Here is a 19,996-nt window from a genome sequence, read left to right on the forward strand (position 1 = left end):
TAAATTAAAACATTAAAATCCTTTATCACATTTGATATGTCATAAACTTGCAAGTCAGACCTTCTGTAAAAATACACTGTAGTCTGTAGTAAAAAAATGTTTATGTTATTGTTTGATATCTGAAAGGCTAAACAGGCCGTGTAATGTCACCAGATAATAGCTACATTAGCTTTTTGTGAGCTAGCTATATGCTAATGAGTTAAGCTCAGCGTGGTTTTTATTGAACCAAAAAAATGTCCTATGTTTCACCGTGTGGAACAATTCTTATGTACAACCTCAAATCAAACTGGGTTTAAATCTAAACATGGCACTGTTGTTTGTTTATGCTTTGAAAGAAATTGCTGAATATTGTTAAACATGGCTCTCAAATGTTTGTGACATATTTGGACACATCAAAGGCATTTGATCATTTGAATATGAAACTTTTAGCCAAACTGGTTGGTACTGGTGTTCTGTTACACATTGTTAGAATGATTGCTTTTTGGTACTCTACTCGACTCTATTCTGTTAAATGGTGCTCCTCCATGTCAGTGGGTTTCACAGTCAGTAATGGTGTCCGGCAGGGAGGAATCCTCTCACCTTTGTTATTCAAATTTCATATGAACAATTTGAGTATTTTCCTGACCACAGTGTCTTACCACACTGATGCTCTTGTTGTTTTCGCTCCTTCTGTGAAGGGTGTTCAAAAGCTTCTGGATATTTGTTCTGATTATAGAATTGCTAATGATATTTTGTATAATAGCTCCAAGTCTCTATTATTTATATTGTTTGACACCTGCAGATATGGCAGTTGTGATGATGTTGTTATAAATGCAGTTTCTTTGAAGTCTGTTGATGAATGCAAGTACCTTGGTCATATCATTGACAACAAATTGCGTGATGACTTAGAAATGAAAAGTAAAGTTGGTCTGTTGTATGTTTGAAGTAATATGCTAGTGAGAAAATTTTATTTCTGTTCAACTTCTGTCAAGAACAGATTGTTCAGCTCGTTTTGTGGTACTATTTATGTGTATTGTGGACAAATTTTAAAGTCTCTAGCAGTAATTCAATTAAACTTGCTTAACCTGAGCCATAGATCTGGTACCAGCTGTGTTTGTATCCAACGTTAGGTCATATCCCCAAATGTACAGAACTGCTTTGAACTTCATGAATTGCCTTTGTTTGTATTGTCGTTTCATGTGCTTTTTCTTTCATGTTGTTTGTATTTTTATTTTATATTTATACTTTTATACTTAATTTCATTTTCATATACTTTTACTTTTTTAATCTATGGCCTGTTGGTGTTTTCACATGTACACGCCTGAAATAAACATGTTTTCTATGTCAACATTTTATTGAGTCTTAAAGTAAATAAACATGAAATTGGTCACTGGATCCTTGATCTCTGGACATAAATAGAAATAAACAAAATCTGTAGTTTTTGTCAAAAGCATTTCCTTTCAGACAGTAGCATGAAAGTCTCTCCATATGTCAGATGAAATCAGGTGGCTGCTGGAGTCTGCAGCCACACATTCGTGGGCTGCTGCAGCACAGGACATCTCATTTTGGGAGGAGAAAAAAAAAACGTTTTGATCGATTGCAGTTTGATTGTTTGTATTGCAACATTTGGATAGAGGTGTCATTTGATTTAAACGGTAATTCGCTTTGGAGTTATAAATTCCAAGTGGACTTGACTCAGAGGGCGGCGCAGCGTTTGGAGCAACGGAACGGAGGACAATGCTCGTTTCTTTCTTGCAGCAAGACAGGAGTCCCAGTCAGTCACTTTAATCCACACAAAAGTGACTCACAACTGACATATTTTAATGGCTTTGAGAGAGGTTAAGAAGCGGAGTTACCGCTTCTGAAGAGGAGCGAAGTAAAGATCCAACAAAGTAGTGGATCGAAGCACAGCTTCATCACTCTAAGCAATAAATGTAGAATTTAACTGATAAAGGTAACTTTTTCCACATAACTTTGTCAATTAATTGCAAAACAATATTGGGATTTAAGTAATAATGTTTCATTTGATTTAATTAATTTCAACTACAATATTGTTTTGCACTTAATTGACAATGTTATGTGGAAAAAGCTACCTTAACTTTATCAAATAAATTCAACGTTTTATGCCTAAGAGTATATGTTTCATTTCTTACAGTGTATTGGTTCAAGGTTCAAAGTAGAGCCGCGCTGCAGAAACGGTTTACAGACCCACTGCAGGGTCTGAAATCAACATAGATAAATTATAATTTTCCCGACAAACACCCTCAAAAACAACGGCCGCTCTGAAGGACCGATAAGGGAATCGTTAAGCAAAAAGGCTATTGATGTCGGTGGATCGAATCATTTCTTAACGATACCCGAAAAGAACTGTTTCTCGATACCCAAGCCTAGTGAGAATAGTCAGACAACCCACAGACCTGCATCAAAGACCTACAACACGATCTTGCTGCAGATAATGTCTCTATGCATCGTTCAACTATACAGCGCACTTTGCACAAAGAGATGCTGTATGATGCTGTAATGCATAGGAAGCCTTTTCTGCGTACACACCACAGAGTCGCTTGAGGTATGCTAAAGCACATCTGGACAAGCCAGCTTCATTTTGGAATAAGGTGCTGTGGACTGATGAGCTTGAATTTTTAATTTACTCAACTTAATTTTGAACTCAAACATTCTTTATCCAGATGATAACCAACAGATGGGGTTTAAACTACTAATTCCAAAATGTTGAAGAATTTACTAAAAAACTGTAATGAGTTGGGATTTGCTTCTTCCTCCTAACAGAGTTCTCATTTTTGTATGTTGTGTATTCCTGCCATAGCGCCTCGTATCATCACCTTATTAGAAACCGTAGATGTTCTACAGGACCACAACGCTACCTTCATCTGTGAAGTGAAGTCCCATCCCCCTGTTGACATTACCTGGACCAAAAATAACCATCCAATAATGTAAGTAAACACCTAAAAAAAAGAACCCCAAAATAACCAACAATGTAAATAAACAGCTAAAAAGCTCCAAAAAATAACCATCTGTGTATGTATGTATTCTATACAATGACAGTAAAGAATTGTTTTCTGTTCTATTCTAACCATCTAAAAGAACCAAAAAAAAAACAAAACAAAAATTCAGTAATGTAAGTACACGCCTAAAAAGTACCAAAAGTAACCATCCAATAATGTAAGTAAACACCAAAAAAAGTACCCCAAAATAACCGGCAATGTAAATAAACAGCTAAAAAGCACCAAAAAATAATCAGTGTATGTATTCTGTACAATGACAAAGAATTGTATTCTGTCCTATTCTGTTCTAACCACCTAAAAGAACCAAAAAACAAAAACAACAAAAAACATTCAGCAATGTAAGTACACGCCTAAAAAGTACCAAAATACTCGTACAACCATCCAATAATGTAAGCAAACACCTAAAAACAAACAAAACAAAAAAAAAACAAAAACAATTCCATTATACAAAATAAACACCTAAAAAACAACCAAATATAACCATTTAATGAGGTAACTGAACACCTAAAAACAGATTCACCTGCAGTTTGACTCAAGCATATAATATCTGAGAATAATTTCTTTCCATTCAGAGTCCATGTGATGTTCAACACTTTGGTCTGTATTTCTGCTGACAGGAATCCATTAGTTGAAGGGGCTAAGACACCATATAACCCCACAGTTGGTAAATTCATGATGCTGAGTTAATGGACTCAGTCAGTTTGTGAAACCATTAAATTTTTATAAATTATTGCAGAAAAACTACTGCATTTTCAACTCTGAAATTTTGCAATCTGATAGATGAGGGTCAGTGAAACCTCCTATTTTGAGCCATGTTGGCATCTTACAATATGCAAAAGGCCCACATCATAAAAATAAAGAGAGGCAACTCTGTTCAGATGTTTGTGAAGTCTTGCTGCTAATCATAGGGCCCTGGAGTTCATCGATACCACTGCTGGTTTGACAAACATGCAGTTACTTAACCAGGACAGCATGGGGTGACATACCTGCATTGTGATGGGGCACCTCGTGCAATACTATGTCCACATGGGACGTTGATCCAGCAAGTATGACCCAGCATGAGTCCTCATTCGTGAGAATCCCAGTGAGTTGACCAACAACTGGTAATTCAGATCTTGACGTGAAGAGAAAGAGGAAACGTCTTCACTCGTTGTTGTTGCTTGCGTTGTAATAATACCTCGTGGATGGTGCTTCCTCACCAAGATTTACCAAACTGCATGAAATGATTTGGCTCAAATAATTTATGGAGATACAGTGGACCTTCAGGTGAGGTCAGGGAACATGTGCTGGTGCCTCCAACACCAGAGCCACCTCACAATGGCTCTACCCTGAGTCTTGATTAGCAACCTCTAAGACAGCCAAAGGGCCCATTCGCACTTCCAAAAAGTAAACATCTACCTTCTACAGCCATGTGAAATGTAGGCATGTCCTTGTCCATTTGCTGGAGCCCTCAGCATTGTGCAGATCAGGTACCTCACTGGTTAAGAGCTATACTGAAATCTAAAAGAATGGAGTTCAGTTCCTACTTACAGTAACTCTTTGTGTTTGTGTACAAGACATCATTCCAGTAAATGGGGACTGGCCTCAATGTGCATTGGACTGGCATCTTCTCCAGGGCCTGTCATAGACGGCCATCTGGTTCACATTACCGTATCCGGGAATAAGCACGAATTACTCAGTACTGAGGCACCTGCGTGTTGGATCATGTCCATACACATACATCACATGACCAAACAATGCAAGTGATACTAATCATCTGATCTCCAGGAACCTCTGGAGAGATGTAATACCAAAGAAATCCAGTTGTCACCATAGGATACTGGTTAGAGTCCAAGTCACAGAACCATAAACACCCTAAAGATTTTTACCTTCACTCTTCTCAGATATTTCCACCACCAAACATATAAATGGATGGTTTTCAGTGTATAACAAAGTATGTTAGTCTTCTCTGCTCTTTGATGTCTCCTGTTTGTCCACCAGGTACTATGATACCCGGTACATTACCAGGGAACAGGGTCAGATGCTGATCATCCCTCATGTACAAGAATCAGACAGTGGCGAGTACTGCTGCCTCGCCAATAATGGTTTTGGAGATCCAGCGAAGAGCTGTGGCGCTCTGCAGCTAAAGATGAGTGCGTATGTTTTAGTCTCCAAAGTTGTCAGACTGGTGTCCAGTCGACTTTCTTCAGTCCAGAACTGAGCAGGAACTTGGACTTGATAGTTCCAAGAATTATAAAAGCTCAATGCATCCTATCTTACAATGAGAAGTGTTATTTTACTATGACTTCAAAGTCACATGCTAACACTGAAATAAAAACTTCTCTCTCTAGAGCCTCAGATTAAACGTCATCCTACCAACTTAACACTTCTGGTTGAATCCAAAGCAGTGCTGCCCTGTGTTACCCTGGGCAATCCCAAACCTGAAGTGAATTGGCTCAAAAACGACGAGCTCATTAAGGTACTCTAACTTCATCACAAAACACAACCACAACAGAACCATCATGCCAATTTGTCACATATTGTCCTTTTAGTGGATTTACATGATGTCAGTCGCTGTAAAATCCTTCATTGACCCCTACACCTGGCTACAGCTGCCACCCTGGGATGGCCATCATACATAAACATTAACTAGGGATATATACCAAGTAATTAATTGGTGGTAAGTTTTGCCACCCTAGGTGGTAGTGACACGCACACTTTCAGGGGTGTAGCCCAAGACCTGTATCTGTTCAGCTGAATTTCCTGTCAGAACACCCCGTGTGATTCTGACTTTACTGATGATAGCATGAACAAAAATGCTATTACTGTAAGAGTTTCAATGTTTTCTCGGTTTAACTTGACATAAACTACAAGAAACTACAAAGGCCCTGAACACTGCAAACCTCTACCAAGCCTGAACACATCTAGATTTTTGCATTGGGATTAAACAGCATTATTACACATTTCTAGTATTTTCCTCCTCCCCACACAATACAGCAAATTCATTAACATCAATGTATGTTGATTCTAGCAAATGTGTTCAGTGTTCACTAGCTCATTAACTTAAACAGACTCAACTCAAATGATCAAGCTTGAGGTGGGTTCTTCAAGTTTCATAGTGCTTGACTGAAAATGTTTCAAGTAATCACACATTTGGTGAGAAATCCTCCTAAAACTTAAATATTTACTACACCAAAGTAGAATGATTTTACCCATCTCATCTGTCTCAGGTCAGTGACCGTGTCAGCATTCTGGACTACGGTGCATTGAAGATCCATAACATCCAGAAGGAGGATGCAGGACAGTACCGCTGTGTGGCCAGGAACAGCTTTGGTTTGGCCTTTTCGAAGCCCGTCACCATCGAGGTTCAGAGTGCGTAGCGACCTTGTTAGAGGTTGCCAGTATTCAACAGTCCTACATGCGTAGCCTTGATCTAGTCAGAATGTTGTTGATCAGGTCACTACTGGGGTTGAAGCTATCTTCCAAATATTTGTTGATTGGTGGGACTTGTTTTTTGTGTATGGCTCCAGTTCCAGCACGAATCCTGCGGGTGCCAAAGGACAAAAGGGTAGCATTTGGTGGCCAGATTTCCCTGGAGTGTAACGCCACAGGAAACCCAACACCCACCATCACCTGGCTTGAAAATGGAAATACTGTGAGTGACCCGATTTAGTAGATCATTGGGCTGGTGTCATCTAGGCATTTGATCTGTTGCTACGAAGAGCAAGGACAGATGTTATCAAGATGTTTCGTTGTTGTCCATCATGGAGATGATGTGATCACCAGTGTTTTTAGTTCACAGCATATTTCAAAAACACATCAAAAGATTTTGATAGACTTTGGTGGGAAACTGGACTTGAGTTAATGTTGCATTGGGCCTGCCGAGGTTGGACACTCTTTGAATGTAGGCTTCTGTTGGTCAGGGTTGACCATGGATAACACAGGTTGTTGTTGACAGGTTGTTGTTATTCAGCAGATCCTCACCCAAAGCTCCCTGTGGTGTGTTGTAGAGGACAATCTGTCCCGGGGTCACCCGGGTCCAGCTCTACCTGCTCCACCCACCCACACATAGAAAACATGTACGGTAGGTGACCTCCAAGAACAGGGGTGGTGACACCTGGTCTACCCCAATTAGGTGGTTTTAAGGTGCCACAGCTTTTCTCCATGCTCCTCTTGATACCACCTGGTTTTAAAAGCAGAACAACCGAAGCAAACCAAAACCTGGGCTTAGTTATCTTCTGCTAGTGGAGCATGTTATAAATACTAACCTATAGTACAGAACCTGTTTAGTTATTATTGATTTATAAATGTAAAAGCATTAAATAAACATCAGTGACCAACATTATGTGAGGTCAAGGAAAATTTGAGGAAAACAGCACACAGTGTTTTATTACTTGCCCACAGACTCCAGAAAGACTCATTATCAACACGCGAGCTACAAATCAGAGCCAGCTGTGAAGGACGTCTGGACAAACTCTTGTTTATTTGTTTGTCTGATGTCCAAAATCATTGAGAAACTCAAAAGAATGCAATAGCTCAACTCTCTGGAAGAAAAAAGATTAAAAAAAATAAATAAATAAATAAATAAATAGGTTTTACCCTTCAACCATCCTCTAACTGAACTATGGTTTTGAGACAATGTGCTTTTAGGTTTAGATGCATCCTGGTGTTCAGTTTGCAAGTCATAAATTATTAGCAGTTTTGGACAGCGTCCCATCTAGAGTGGTTTATTTGAATCTGCATCATCAGCAAAATGTAATCAATCAAAAAAATTGGTTAATGACTTTTAGCCTAATCTTGCAAATCAACAAATTGAAGCAAAAAACTTCCTCCTTGGTAATGGTAATGCTGCGTTCAATGCACCTCCTTAATGGGTCATTTGTAACTTGAAATTACTTTGTCATGTGTTCGATGCACAAAGTAACAATGTTTCATGTTTGCTTTGTTGGTTTTCTCTAAACAATAACCACAGATGTGTAGTTCACAAAAGCAAAGAAACAGAAGAGTGAAAAGGGGGAGAAATTTATGCTGCATAATTGTTTATGAGATCAAGAATAAGAAAAGAAGCTGTGATTATTTTGGCTGTGACAGAAACCACGTGAGGTTTTAAGAATAATTTTAATTCATGGTAAACAAATATCAATTGGTGGAATTACATCAAATCTGGGAGCCGGAGTTGAGAAATATTTCCCAAGTTACAGAGAAGGAACTGGAATTTTCTTAGATTTTTCATATTTGGAGATTGGAAAGTTTAATAGCACTCATTTAATTTGAATATGTATATTTACCAACATCAAAAACACCCAACATCACTGGCAGAGAAGTCAATTTTATTTTTCATTATATATCCCATGTTAAAATTAATTAATTAATTAATAATGCCTGTTAAAGGCTAGTAAACAATTTGTCTCATTTAATGAAAACCACTATATTAGTTTTTGAGGAATCTGCTAACCGGCAGCAAAAACAGCATGTTGACAGGTTTTAAAGTACATTTTCTAACCAGCTGCGCATGCACACACACATGCACACGCACACACACACTTCACAAAAGGTGGAAGGAAAAAGAGTGAGAGAGATTGTTTAGGCAAGAAGAGCAGAATAAACAGTGAATCTATATTATATTAATACGGTGTGTTTGTGAACTGATTAATTAATTCTGGCAGAATTAATGTTATCTGATCTCTGACATAACACTGTGATTAGACACTAAAGACAAGATAAAGTCAAGATTATCTGCTTACATCTGAAGCAGATAGTGCAGCAGATAAATACATATATCATAAGAATCTTCCCTTTTTAATGCAAGCAGCAATGGTAATTCTTGGCCTGCTTGCAAGAATAAATGCAAAAAGAAAGAAAGAAAAAATTTAAAAAACAATTGTTAGCCACTTCAATTTTCAATATGGCAACTATTTTTTTCAAAATCGTCACCTTCCTAAAATAATGGCCTGAGTCATATTTTCCAAAACATGACTTGGGCCACTATTTTAGGAAGGTGACGAAATGTTGCCCTGTGGCATCATACCTTTGTGCAATCTTGGTTTCAGTGTTGTTATTTCAATGTTCATTGTGTGGACTTGTGGGGTGGGGGTGGTGAATTTAACTTTTTAATGTGTGTACATGCCTGCTGCAGAACGTGCAATGGTGTTTTGGGGTGTCAGGATTTAATAGCAGAGGTAGTATTTTTGCTTTTTAAAGTCAGCCATGTCCTTTGGATGAACACTAGTCCTCACTGCTTACCAAACGTTTACCTGTGGGTCCAAGTAGTTGCTTGTGCACTGCAATGCCCACACCCCACTAAACTGCATTAGCTTGTGGGCTAACCTAGGTAAGAGTGGTAAGAGTAGAACACAGAATGATAGAGTTTGTTGAACAGATGAAACAATGACTTCAACATTATACAATAAACATACATATAAAAAATAAAATTTCATGTGGCTAATGGGTTGTTTTTTTTTTGTTTTTTAAAAGGACTTCTCAGAAGTATTTATACCAAATTTGGTGCTTGCATCAACTCAACAATTCTGCTGCTGCATTAAGGTCCAGGTTCCACCACAGATTTAAGAATTCAACACCTATGACAGTATAAACATTCAGGTTTTACACATTTATAATATTTATACACATATTATTAAGATAATGATGTTATGGATTTGTAAAATGTTAATTTAAAAAAATGCTCATTTACACTGAACTGTAAGAGAATAAATTATATCTGGAATTCACAAGATTTTTTTTTTTTTGCATTTTGAAGTGAAATATTACTTCTTTTTTAAAGTGAACAACTTTGGTTCGATTACTTGAAACAAACAACTGCAAAAAAGTTTTTGAAGGTAAATTTTTTTTTATTGGCTTTTTAAAATGAAAACGTCAATAAAAGTAGAATTCAAACTTCACAAATATGTTGGGAAAGTGTAGTGACACGGACCCACAACAGGGGGCGCAAATGAACGGTCAATAGATGAGCCAAAAAGTAACAATTTAATGTTGTGAATGTGCACAACGAACATACAGACAATCACAGAATATCATAACAGTCAATACACAGGAGGTGACGTGTGGGCAGGCTCGAGGATAGAAGACGTCTGTCCTGAGAAGAGCCGGAACCACACGATTTCCGCCGCCCCAGAACCTGGTGAATACTGGAGCCGCCAAGTCCCGAATTCCCAGGTGATCACCGTCCCCGACTGTCGGATCTGGTACTGCTGGTGAAGAACAAAGACAGTCAAGTGTGGGTGTGTGTACACCCAGTAACAATAACGGTGGGAATGCCACCTCCACCTCTCATTCAATATGTTGCAGCGGTCTCAGCTGAAAAGGAGCGCCGTCTTGCACAGCCTCCTCACAAACGACCGGTTCTCCTGCAAATTCTCAAAATAACAGAGTTACAAATCTCACAAAAAGGCTGAGAGTGTTACCTCCTATGAAGTATGATATCTCGGCAACGAGGTGGAGATGACGTCTGGTCTTTATGGAGTGAGATGATGTTGAGTAGATGGGTGACAGCTGTCACCCCCGGCTGTGTCCGTGGTGGCAGCGCCCTCTCGTGCCTGAAGCCCGCACTTCAGGCAGGGCGCCCTCTGGTGGTGGGCCAGCAGTACCTCCTCTTCTGGCGGCCCACACAACAAAATAACTTTGACTTAGCTAAAATGGGATAAATAAAAGGTTTAAAACATGTATACTGTAAGGATTGTGACTAGTCAAAACAATAAAAATAAGACTGCTAAAAGGGCAGCACGGTGGCTTGGTGGTTAGCACTGTCGCCTCACAGCGAGAAGGTCATGGGTTCAATTCTGTGGCCTTTCTGTGTGGAGTTTGCATGTTCTCCCCGTGGTGCGTGGGTTTCCTCCTGGTGCTCCGGCTTCCTACCACATCCAAAGACATGGGGGTTAGGTGGATTGGAATCTTTAAGTTGTCCTTAGGTGTGCAGGTGGGTGTGAATGTGTTTGTTTGTCTGTTTGTGGCCCTGTGACAGACTGGCGTCCTGTCCTGGGTGTACCCCGCCTCGTGCTCTATGACTGCTGGGATAGGCTCCAGTCCCCCGCAACCCTTAACTGGACTAAGCGGTTGAAGATGAGTGAGTGTGAGAAAGACTGCTAAAAGTAAAACGGTTTCAGTTGAAGCATAAGTTCATAATGCCCTTTATTACTGTAATCAAGCTTTATAATTTAACATTATGAGTTCAACATTGGTTAACTTTTATGACTGACAGACATAACAACAACAAAAAAAATAACGTTTTGGTCCACTCTGGTACATATGTGACATTTATGGCGTTTGTATCTTGTGTTGGGCTTATCTCTCCGAGGGTGTTCTTGATCTGACAGGCAGCTGATGTGGGGATATTTTAGTGTTCCAGTATGTTCTTGATTTCTAGAATTGTGTTCAATCTAGCTTTGGAATTCGATAATTCTGAAGGACAGCTGAATCACAGTGACCCTGAAGCCATGTGAGCTCCATCGGCATCACCACCAAAACCACTGTAGATGCCCACTTCCCCTAGTGGTTAGAGTCGGAATAACCTGATTATAACACAGAGATCAAAAAGTAGACTTTACCTTTCATCTATAGATGTTGTTGCCCATCACAGTAATAGTTTTAAAACAGACCCAAATCGTCCTCTTTTCATTTGGGGTTTGCTGAGGATTTTTGGCTTCAAACATATGTAGACAAATTTTCTTTGCATGTGATGAAATATTTCTGCTGTACTTTTATTTCTTATTGTTGGATTGTGAAGATCTCAGGTGCTTCGGTTGAGGAGACTTTGGTGGACGAGATCGTCCTGTCTGTCCTGAATGTGACGGTGAATAAACCAGCTCTTTACACCTGCCTGGCTTCCAACAGACACAGTGCTGGTGCCAACACGGTGAAGGCGACTGCCAGAGTCACCGTAGAAGGTGAGACACCTCTGAAATACAGTTATGAACAAATCAGTCCGACAGCAACAGAAGCAGCACAGTGGAGCGGAGGGTCACACTTTTGCCTCACAGAAAGAACTTTCATTCATTCATTTTATTTACAGTGAACAAAAATATAAACGCAACACTTTGGTTTTGTTCCCATTTTCATGAGCAGAACTCAAAGATCTAAAACATGTTTTAGATACACAAAAGACCTATTTCTCTCAACTACTGTTCACAAATCTGTCTAAATCTGTGTTAGTGAGCACTTCTTTGCTGAGATAATCGATCCCACCTCACAGGTGGGGCATATCACAATGCCGATTAGACAGCATGATTATTGCACAGGTGTGCCTCAGGCTGGCCACAATAAAAGGTCACTCTACAATTTTCAGTTTTATCACACAGGACAATGCCACAGATGTCGCAAGTTTTGAGGGAGCATGTAATTGGCATGCTGACTGCAGGAACGTCCACTAGAGCTGTTGCCTGTGAACTAAATGTTCATTTCTCTACCATAAGCCGTCTCCAAAGCCATTTCAGAGAATAAGGCAGTACATCCAACTGGCCTCACAACCACGACCACGTGTAACCACACCAGCCTAGGACCTCCACATCCAGCATGTTCACCTCCAAGATTGTCTGAGACCAGCCACCTAGACAGCTGCTGCAACAATCAGTTTGCAGAGCCAAAGAATTTCTGCACAAACTGTCAGAAACCATCTCAGGGAAGCTTATCTGCATGCTTGTTGTCCACATCGGGGTCTCAACCTGACTGCAGTTCGTCGTTGTAACCGACTTGAGTGAGCAAATGCTCACATTCGATGGTGTGTGGCTGATATCAACTCTATATGAAGGAGATATGTTGCACTGCATGAGGCAAATGGTGGTCACACCAAGTAGTGACTGATTTTCTGACACCCCCCAACCCCCAGTAAAGCAAATATGATGATTTCAGACTGGCCTTTTATTGTGGCCAGCCTAAGGCACACCTGTGCAATAATCATGCTGTCTAATCAGCATCTTGATATGCCACAACTGTGAGGGGGAATGGATTATCTCTGATAAGGAGAAGTGCTCACTAACAGTTTTGTGAACAATATTTGAGAGAAATAGTTCTTTTGTGTATATAGAAAATGCTTTAGATCTTTGAGTTCAGCTCATGAAAAATGGGAGCATTTATGTTTCTGTTCAGTGCATCTAGTGCCAAATCACAACAAAGCTGCTCTAAGGCGCTTCACATGGGTAAGGTGTAACCCACTGGTGTCCAAAGTATTCCAGAAAGGGCCGAGAGGGTGTAGGTTTTCCATGCAGCCACTGATTTCAGCAGGTGATTTCACTGGTGAACTCATCTCACCTGCTCAAAGTGATGTTAATCAGTGAAATCACTTGCTGGAGTCAGTGTCTGTAAGGAAAACCTGCACCCTCTCGGCCCCTTCTGGAATACTTTGGACACCACTGGTCTAACCATACCAAGCCGTCTGAGCAAGCACACAGGCAACAGAGGACAGGGAAAACTCCTTCATTCATTCCTTTTTTCTGTCTTTCTGCTGCTTTTCTGGGTCTGGGTTGTGGTGAAAGCAAACCAAGCAGCTCATCCCATACTTCCCTATCCTCAGCTAGAAGTGAAGACAGCAGGATAAAAGCCAGGATTTAGTTGTGTTACATGCTTATGCATGCTTTTATGGTTATTTAATTTAGAACATAAACTTTTTTTTACATGACAAAGCCTGATCTCTTTATTTCATTTTGGATGCTCCAGTTTGACCTGCTGGATTATATTTGGCAAATGTTTTACATTCAGTGCTCTTCTTGATGCAGCTCCAGATGAACCTAATGTGGAACTTTTGATGTTGGGAGGAACCTGGAGAACATGCAAACTGATGGGTGTGTCAGCAATCAGGGGCTTGAACCAAGAACCTTCTGACTGTGAGACAAGAGTGCAAACCACTGCTCCATGGTTCATAACAGCACTGTGAAAGCTGCTGAGTTTCAAATCTAATATTCTTCAACAGAGCATAAAAAAAGTAATAAGAAAGTTTGTCCAAATATATATACAAACTTACTGAATGTATTTGTGCCTGTTACTGCTCTGTTTTCTTAGCTGTCACCTTTAGTTTTGTGTGTGGTGTCAGCTGTTTGTAGTCTCTTCTTGTGTATGCACACGCACGCGCGCACACACACACACACACACTTTCCTCTCGGCTGTCACTCAGTGGTGTCAAAGCTGCAGATGAGCTGGTTAGTGGAGGACGATGGTCTCTGTTCCATGTCTGATCTTTATCCATGTGTCTCCTTCCTTATTTCTTCTCGTCTTCACTCTCCTTCCCCCGGCGTGGTCTGGATTTTGCCACTTCCCCGCAGAGTGGAGGTAAGAGATGGTCTGCATGTCATCCTGCCTGTTCAAGTCTCCTTCTTCTGCTCTTACTGTACATAGTGATATAATTCACGTGTGATGTTCAGGAACACTCGTTACGTTGTGTGTCACTTACTGAATGTGAACGCAGCACCGCTGCTGTGTATTTATCAGACAAACTGTTGATCTTGGTACTGTCTTCCATGCTGTTGTTGAATCTCATTCATATTATTAGCAACCTTGAGTCAAGGAAAATGCCTGAAATGAAATCCTTTCATATTGTTCTTCAAATTCTCCAACATCAGAAGGAATTTCCTTTTCATCTCTTCCTTTAATGTCCTTGCCATTTGATGTCATAAAGAGCCAGTGGGGCTAAAATCAGATTCCTGAAAGCTCTCTGGTTAGTCAAACAGAGATGTGAATAGCGCCTCCTCCTGGCACTGAAGCACAGTTGAGGTCATAAATGTGACTGCAGGATGGATGGACACGAGACAAATGTGAAAACAGATCACAAGGAGAAAACTGCCAAATGTGTCTGCCATTGTCCTGTGAATACAGACTTTTTTGTCCCTCACCCCGAGGGTGGGACAAACACATAAACAAACAGAGGCCTTTATGATGTTACGTGAAGCCTGGTTGAGGTATGCTGCTGCTTTCAGCCATCACATATAAAGCCTCGGTCCCACCGAATAATAAACCATGAATAATGAGCCACGCATGGGTGTGTCAGCAATTATTTGAAGAATGATTTGATGTTTTAACCGTTACATATCCGCTACTGAGGTGTCTCAATGTGCCTCTCTGTACCTTGCATGTGCCTCTAGTGAGCCACAACCAACCTGTCATTTGAGCCTCATCCATCCTCGAGTGGCTCGTGTGGCCACATATGATCCACGTCAAGCCACGCGATCCATGTAGCGCCATGATAACACGACGTTGGTGCACGTTTAGGCATGGGTTTGGTCCAAAACTCCAGCCCTCGTTCCCTTTAAAGTGTGGGTTTTCAATTCACAGCAGCATTTAAGATGTCACATTTTTAAAACGCAGTCAAAAAATAAATGCTCCAGTAAAGTACGGTGGGTGTGCACTGCTGTTCACCTGTGTTCCAGAGTCATTGAATGACCAGACCAGCTAAAACCAAACCACGGGTTCTTGGACAGCCGCCTCTGCGCTTCTTCTCACTGGCTTTATTTCTTTTGACACCGTGATCCCACTTTTAACTTTGTGTTCATCCCTTTATGTCTGCAAAATCGCTCCTTTGCGTGCGCTGCCATTCTGCATTCCTGGACAGCCGCCTCTGCACCCACATAGCAGAGCTCCTAAACCATTAACAACATATTAAATCTACCATAGACATACTTTTACAGTTGATTATATAGAATGAATGAACATGCAACTGTTTTACCAAGCTGTTAAAATAAAAACATTACGAATAATTTTAGCTGCTTCAAATCTGTTCTTCACTTCATGGAGCAGAAGAGAGGGGAAAAAAAGCAGGTGGAATTGTGTGTGCAAGAGGCCCGAGCCTGTCCAAAACAGTCTCTCCCTGTCCTCCTAGCTGGTAGGCTCTCAGATAATGGGCTTTTACAACCTCGTCCTCACCACAAACATGTCTCTATAATCCTTGTTAGTCCTCATAGTAACTTGTACATAAACTGCCCCATGCTGTTGTTGAATTTTGAACATCTTGAAGTTAGCACCACACTCAGAGATGAGCCTCGTTAACCAAAGATACTGCCTCTAAGAGCCTCTCAGAGCCTCCATTCTCCCACGATAGTTGAATAAATCCTCGTGTAGCAAAAAAAAAAAAATGCTACGTGGCTCATTATTCATCCTTCATTATTTGGTGGGACCAGGGTTTTATATTGATTTACTTTTTAATCACAGCATGTTTGTTTTGAAATTTAACAAAGACATAGATCAAAGTGGTCTCAAACTAGTGACCTGGAGCTCAGAAAAGATCCTGCAAGAAAGCTTCAAAATGCACTGCACATATTTACAAACTATGGCACAAAACAGTAATTTTTTTAAACAAATATTTTAAGTATTATTTTACAACCTCTTCCTTTTTTGGAAGACCGCCACAATCTGGATAAAAATCAACTTTTTATTTGGCATTTAACATTTTGCAAGATGTGGCTGAGCAACAGCGCTTTGACACATTTTAACAGCCTAAAATTTAGTTTATGTATAACTGAGCTTAATGCAGTGCAGACAAATGACTGAACTGCAGGATTTGACATTAACATTTGTCCAATTGTTCAGGACAAGTTGAAAAACTCTTCCCAAAATGTGCTACTATTTCACTGTCTGGATAAGAGCTAATTTGTAGTTTAAAACAGGCAGATTTTTGTCCACACCATTAACACAGTTCATCAGTGGACACAAAGAAGACCCAGCAAGTCCAGTCAATGTCCAGTCCAAACTGTATGTACATGTGTGTTCCTCTGGGTAAAGTCCAGAGAAGTTCACGATTCCACTGCATGTATGAAGGAGGTTTCACTGTCTCTGCTTCCTTTGGCTCCACCGCAGAGAAGAGGAATTTAAGCTCAGACAATAAACCAAGTGGGAACGTGGTCTCTTGGTCACACATGTGCTCAGAGCTCCATTTGAACTCTGGTTACCCACAAAACACAGTCCTGGAACCACATGCGGTCTATGCAAGTCCATGGAGTCAGATCACATCCTTACAGGAGCTTTGTAGGAGGGTCAACAGGCGATCGCAGGTCATAAATCGGCAAACAGATCATGCTGGTTCAAAAATGATTTGTCAAATTGGCGTTCACAGCTGCATGACATAAAAATGCAGAACGAGTCAAAGAAGGAAAGAGCAGAGACAGAATGTGAGGTTGACCTATTTACAGGTCAGCTTCAGGTTTGATGGTTTGACGTGAACTCGACTGAAGCAGCAACCACCGTAAGAACCAACATCTGGAGTTTGAGAAAGAGATTACAGCTTTACTGTTTACACAGGGGTGGGGGGTGGGTGTTAACAACAATTTACAAGAGAAATGAATGATGTGTCCAGTGATAGACAGGCAGTCTGTCCAGGGTGATCCCCACCTCTTGCCCAATGACTGCTGGGATAGACTCCAGTGCCGCGTGACCCTTATTTGGAATAAGTGAATGAATAAGTGAATGAACTGACTGATGTGGTAACATACAGAAAACACATACACACGTTATGGATCCAGTCCACATGTATATTTGTCACTAGTTTTACGCTCCAACTGTACATGGAGATTGGGGCACAGGTGGGCTTGGACTGCACATCCTCCTGTTGGGAGGCAATGTGCTAACTGCTGTCCCACCACGCTGACCTCCTCAGCCAAGGCCAGTTGTTATTTTTCATTGGATTTAACAAGATTATTTTGATGTACATCAACTTTGTCCATATGTATAATCCACTGAAACAAATCCTGATCAAAGTCAGGTCACTACGGTCCTAGTCCTGACAGGCAGACCACCGGTGCATCCCCACATAATAAACGTAGACATCAGTCTGCTGCTACCCGTTGATAAGTGGGTTCTTTGCCTTTTCCAGTTGCTGGGCCCTCGGCACTATGTACTGGATCATAATCAGGGAAGTCTGGACTCTAACCAGTGACCTTAGGGGATGACTGACGCTCTTCAGTAGTAGGTCTCTCCAGTGAATCCTTGAGTGCTGCTGGAATCCGTCCATGGCAATCCCTCGTTGGCCAGGAATATGGTCTGTTGTCAGTTCCCAAAACATCCAGGAATGATCTAGAGGCACGTGTGTGTGGGTTTGTTTAATGCAGGAATGTCGTTGCATATCCACAAATACACAGTCCTTAACAGATATGCAGCAGTCTTCATCCGGCTTTACAGCCGTTGGGTTACTAGCTATCACCTCATCCACCTGATCTACTGCTGAGGACTCCTTGTTTCACCAGAGCCCTGTTAGTCCATTTGTGTTCAGGACTACTGTTGGGCCTTCGTGGCTACCATAGCAGCCACTGGGCACACACAGTCCCCACCATATTTCATTCCAACAGGCAATCCTCTACTTGAGCCATTACCCAGGTGTCAATGCAGACGAGGGGTTGGATTTTGACACCACGACTCCACCGCTGCAATGACTTTGTGTCAAATGAGCAAATACTTGGGCACACACAGATGAGTTCTACAGGTATGACACTAAAGATAGAGATGGATTATTGGCCTGGAAGGTTGCCAATAAGGTTCCAGGAACGCTCCATAGTCTGATGGATGCCACAACATGCAACAATGGTACGAACTCTCAGATTGGGCATTCTCAAGAGGCGTGCTCAACTTCCCCATAGCAACAAAAATAAAAACTTATTTTATGAATAATGTCAAAATGTGTGATGCAGGAGCATTTTGAACTATGTGTCACGAGTGTGTGTCTCTACAGACTGTACAAAGGAAGTGCAGGTTACTGCGGTGCGTACCGCGGAGAAGTCTGCCGCAACATTCTGTCAGAAGATTCTCTGGTCTTCTTTAACTCCTCGCTGTCAGATCCGGAGGACATGCAGGAGTTCCTGGTTCAGAGCTGGCGGGCGGAGGTGAATGGACTTGGTGTTCCGTGTAGTCCAGCGATGTGGTCCCTGCTGTGTCACACCTTGTTCCCAGACTGCAACCCTTCAGGGTCAGGACCTGCTCCCAAACCCGTCTGCAGGTATTCATTTTCAGTTCATGTCCAGCTTTTCACAATTAGGATTAAAGTTATAACTGAAAAATATGAACAGAAATACAGAATGTTGTGGAAAACATACTGCTGGATATTTTGGGAACATTTTACAATTAAGATACATTAACTGACATCAGTTAATGCAGTAATAAACATTAACACTTATTAGGAGTTAAAGTGATTAGTGATGATTTATTAAGAAGTCAATATCTTAATAGATTGATAAATACATATAAACTGATATTTTATTGAACATGAACACCCGTAATATGTAATTATTGAACAAGGTTGAGCCTTAATTCCCCGCCCAGCTAGCTAACATTTCACTGTCAAACCTTTAGGACAAAGAAACGCAACTGAGGTTTGATGTTTTACAATTTAAACATGAACTTTATTATTAATGCCTATAAACATAAACAACAACCATCCAATATATGGCACGCTGCTGTCATGCTGCCTTTACTCGGATTGACAGTTGCCATGTCTCATTGCTCAGCATTTACCTAAACTTCTCGCCTATCATGGCCCCGCCTAGCTGTAAAACACCCACTATGATTATAAATGAATGGCAGCCAGTCACTTTGCCTCAGTCTGTTGGAGCTAAAGTGACCAAGTAGTAATGGGGTCCCAGCCATGCTTGACAGCATTTTTAGAAATGCTGTCAGCACGCCATCTGCTGGATAACCTAATGACACCATTTCCAGCAGCCAAAGTGTTTTACTGCCTTGTTCTTTTTGTAAAATAAAGGAATTCATATCAGCAAAAATAAAAATATCCACAAAGATATTCATTCATAAAAGGCTCATATCAGCTGATATTATCGGCTAACCGATACAGTACATCTGGAAAGTCTTCACAGCGCTGCACTTTTTTGAAATTTTTACCTCCGCCAAGGAGGTTATGTTTTTGGTCGCGTTTGTTTGTTTGTATGTCTGTCAGCAGAATAACTCAAAAACTTTTGAACGGATTTTGATGAAATTTTGTGGAGTGGTTGGAAATGACAAGAGGAACAAGTGATTCAATTTTAGTGGTGATCCGGATCACGATCCGGATCCCGATGCTAACGCGTTAGCATGTCTATGGCATT

General features: G+C 40.8%; 1 protein-coding gene across 1 annotated transcript in view; it reads left to right on the plus strand.

The window, feature by feature from the left end:
* musk (muscle, skeletal, receptor tyrosine kinase) overlaps window positions 1–19,996 on the plus strand; it is a 48,896-nt gene that overhangs the window by 10,403 nt on the left and 18,497 nt on the right. The window contains exons 2-9 of the mRNA XM_034192808.1: window positions 2,801–2,927; window positions 4,980–5,131; window positions 5,330–5,457; window positions 6,209–6,350; window positions 6,509–6,633; window positions 11,719–11,878; window positions 14,246–14,252; window positions 18,634–18,897. Coding sequence (XP_034048699.1) covers window positions 2,801–2,927; window positions 4,980–5,131; window positions 5,330–5,457; window positions 6,209–6,350; window positions 6,509–6,633; window positions 11,719–11,878; window positions 14,246–14,252; window positions 18,634–18,897 — 1,105 coding nt within the window. The remainder of the gene's footprint in view (window positions 1–2,800; window positions 2,928–4,979; window positions 5,132–5,329; window positions 5,458–6,208; window positions 6,351–6,508; window positions 6,634–11,718; window positions 11,879–14,245; window positions 14,253–18,633; window positions 18,898–19,996) is intronic.

The sequence above is a fragment of the Thalassophryne amazonica genome, chromosome 17, assembly GCF_902500255.1.
Source record: "Thalassophryne amazonica chromosome 17, fThaAma1.1, whole genome shotgun sequence".
Lineage (NCBI taxonomy): Eukaryota > Metazoa > Chordata > Actinopteri > Batrachoidiformes > Batrachoididae > Thalassophryne > Thalassophryne amazonica.